Source organism: Malus domestica, chromosome 02 (assembly GCF_042453785.1).
Source record: "Malus domestica chromosome 02, GDT2T_hap1".
Lineage (NCBI taxonomy): Eukaryota > Viridiplantae > Streptophyta > Magnoliopsida > Rosales > Rosaceae > Malus > Malus domestica.
Window position 1 is genome coordinate 29,373,115 of NC_091662.1, and position 1,814 is coordinate 29,374,928.

At 47.7% G+C, this 1,814-nt stretch overlaps 1 protein-coding gene across 1 annotated transcript; it reads left to right on the forward strand.

Moving 5' to 3' along the window:
* The first annotated feature begins 952 nt into the window (after window positions 1–952).
* On the forward strand, window positions 953–1,552 carry LOC139191675 (uncharacterized). Its single transcript, XM_070812667.1, has 2 exons — window positions 953–1,151; window positions 1,233–1,552. The coding sequence occupies exons 1-2, from the start codon at window positions 953–955 to the stop codon at window positions 1,550–1,552; spliced, it is 519 nt and encodes a 172-aa protein (XP_070668768.1).
* Window positions 1,553–1,814: the final 262 nt, after the last annotated feature.

The window sequence follows — 1,814 nt, forward strand, 5'->3', positions numbered from 1 at the left end:
AATATCGGGATATTATGGATGTTTTAGACCATGCCTGCTCCCGACGAGTAGCCCATTCCCATGGCCCAACCTACACTCGTCAAGCAACCCACTTTCGTGGCCCAGCCTGCTCTCGTGGTTTTCCAAGCAGCCCAAGTCGGCCCAAGACTATCTCAACCATCTGGACGTACCATCGAGCCGGATGCATTCTCACCACATTTTTTGCGGATTTGACAGTTCCCAACTCAAATCTCGCGCCCAGAGTCTACCACCCTTCCACTGCCCAAGGAGGCACATTCCTTCCAAGCTCTTCCAATCCAAATGGTGAACAACACTTGTCTCGACAAGTCATAGAGTTGACGAGCATCCTTGCACAACAGACAACCTTGGCGAATCAACTTTTGCAACGCATTGGGATCCAACGTGCCTTGAACGAGGTATCCCAAAGTAAGACAATGACAGACGAACCTTTCCAGCAGTGTCCCGGCAAGCAGCCACGAGCTGAGCGTTCAGGCATTATACATTTCTGATTGGGCCCCCGAGATAGCGTATATTCCCTTCTTAGCGCGCGGAGGAGCGTGCACTCTCGACTAGGCCCACAAATGAGCATACATTCACGGTTGGGGTCACACTCCGATAGTCAACATGAGCAACTTTCTAAGAAAAGTGTTCATTCATGTCTAAGCCCGCAAGGAGCATCATCCACCTCACATCGGAGTAGGCAGCACGACGGACGGAGAGAAGCAATCACCCAATCTAGCTCAAGTTCAACCAGCAGTTTGTGAAGAACTCACTCGCCTGCTAGGAACGCACCACATGCACTGCATCCGCAGCATAGACAAGCCAAACACATGAAAGAGCAGCTAGACCATCAAGTTATGGCTGGGGGCAGCCGAGAGCTCCGCTACCCCAACAAAGGCAATTGCATGATTTCCAACGCAACGAGGTCACCGACGAGGCACTACGACGGAACATGACCAACCTAAGCAGGTCACCCTTCACGGACGAGATTGAGCAGGAAGAGCCTCCACGCGAGTTCAGCATGCCACATTTCACATCTTTCAAAGAGGATGAAGACCTGGAAAGACACTTAAAGCATTACCAAAGTGCAATGATCCTTTATCGAAACAACGATGCTCTCATGTGCAAGATATTCGCCACCACTCTACAAGGCGAGGCGTAAGATTTGTTTTACACCCTGCCGCCACAATCTATCTGGAATTTCTATGAACTTTCTTTGGTTTTCACCAAAGAATATTCATCCTATCGCTCGATCAAAAAGAAGTCCGACTATTTGTTTGACGTCAAGAAGAACCCAAATGAGTCACTTCGTGACTATGTGAGGAGATTTAAAGCAGATAAGGCAAGGATAGTCGGATGCAGCGACTCAATAGCTAGTGCAGCCTTCCAAAAAGGCCTTCCAGTAGACCACCCACTATTCGGAAAATCGATCATGAAAGAAGATCTAACTCTGGCAGACTCTTTTACTTTGGCAGAGAAACATGCACTTTGGGACGAGGCTTGCCAATGCACATTCAAGGACTTGAAGAAGTACTCGACATCACCTCCCTAAAAGCAGCGGAGGACTTATTCGCTTGTTTGATGGTATCTAAAGTAGCAATAAGCTCTACCATCCTGCAAGAAGAGCTGGGGGCCCTACTACCTGTATTCTACAGTTACCTGTATTCTACAGTTCAAAAGCTCTCATCAATGCTATTAAAAATTCAAAAACTAACTTTGGCGATAGTTGTTGTAACCCAAAAGCTTAAGTTTTACCTTTAAACGCACGCAGTCATCATCATGATGTACTATTCCACCGAATCCAAACCCGCGAT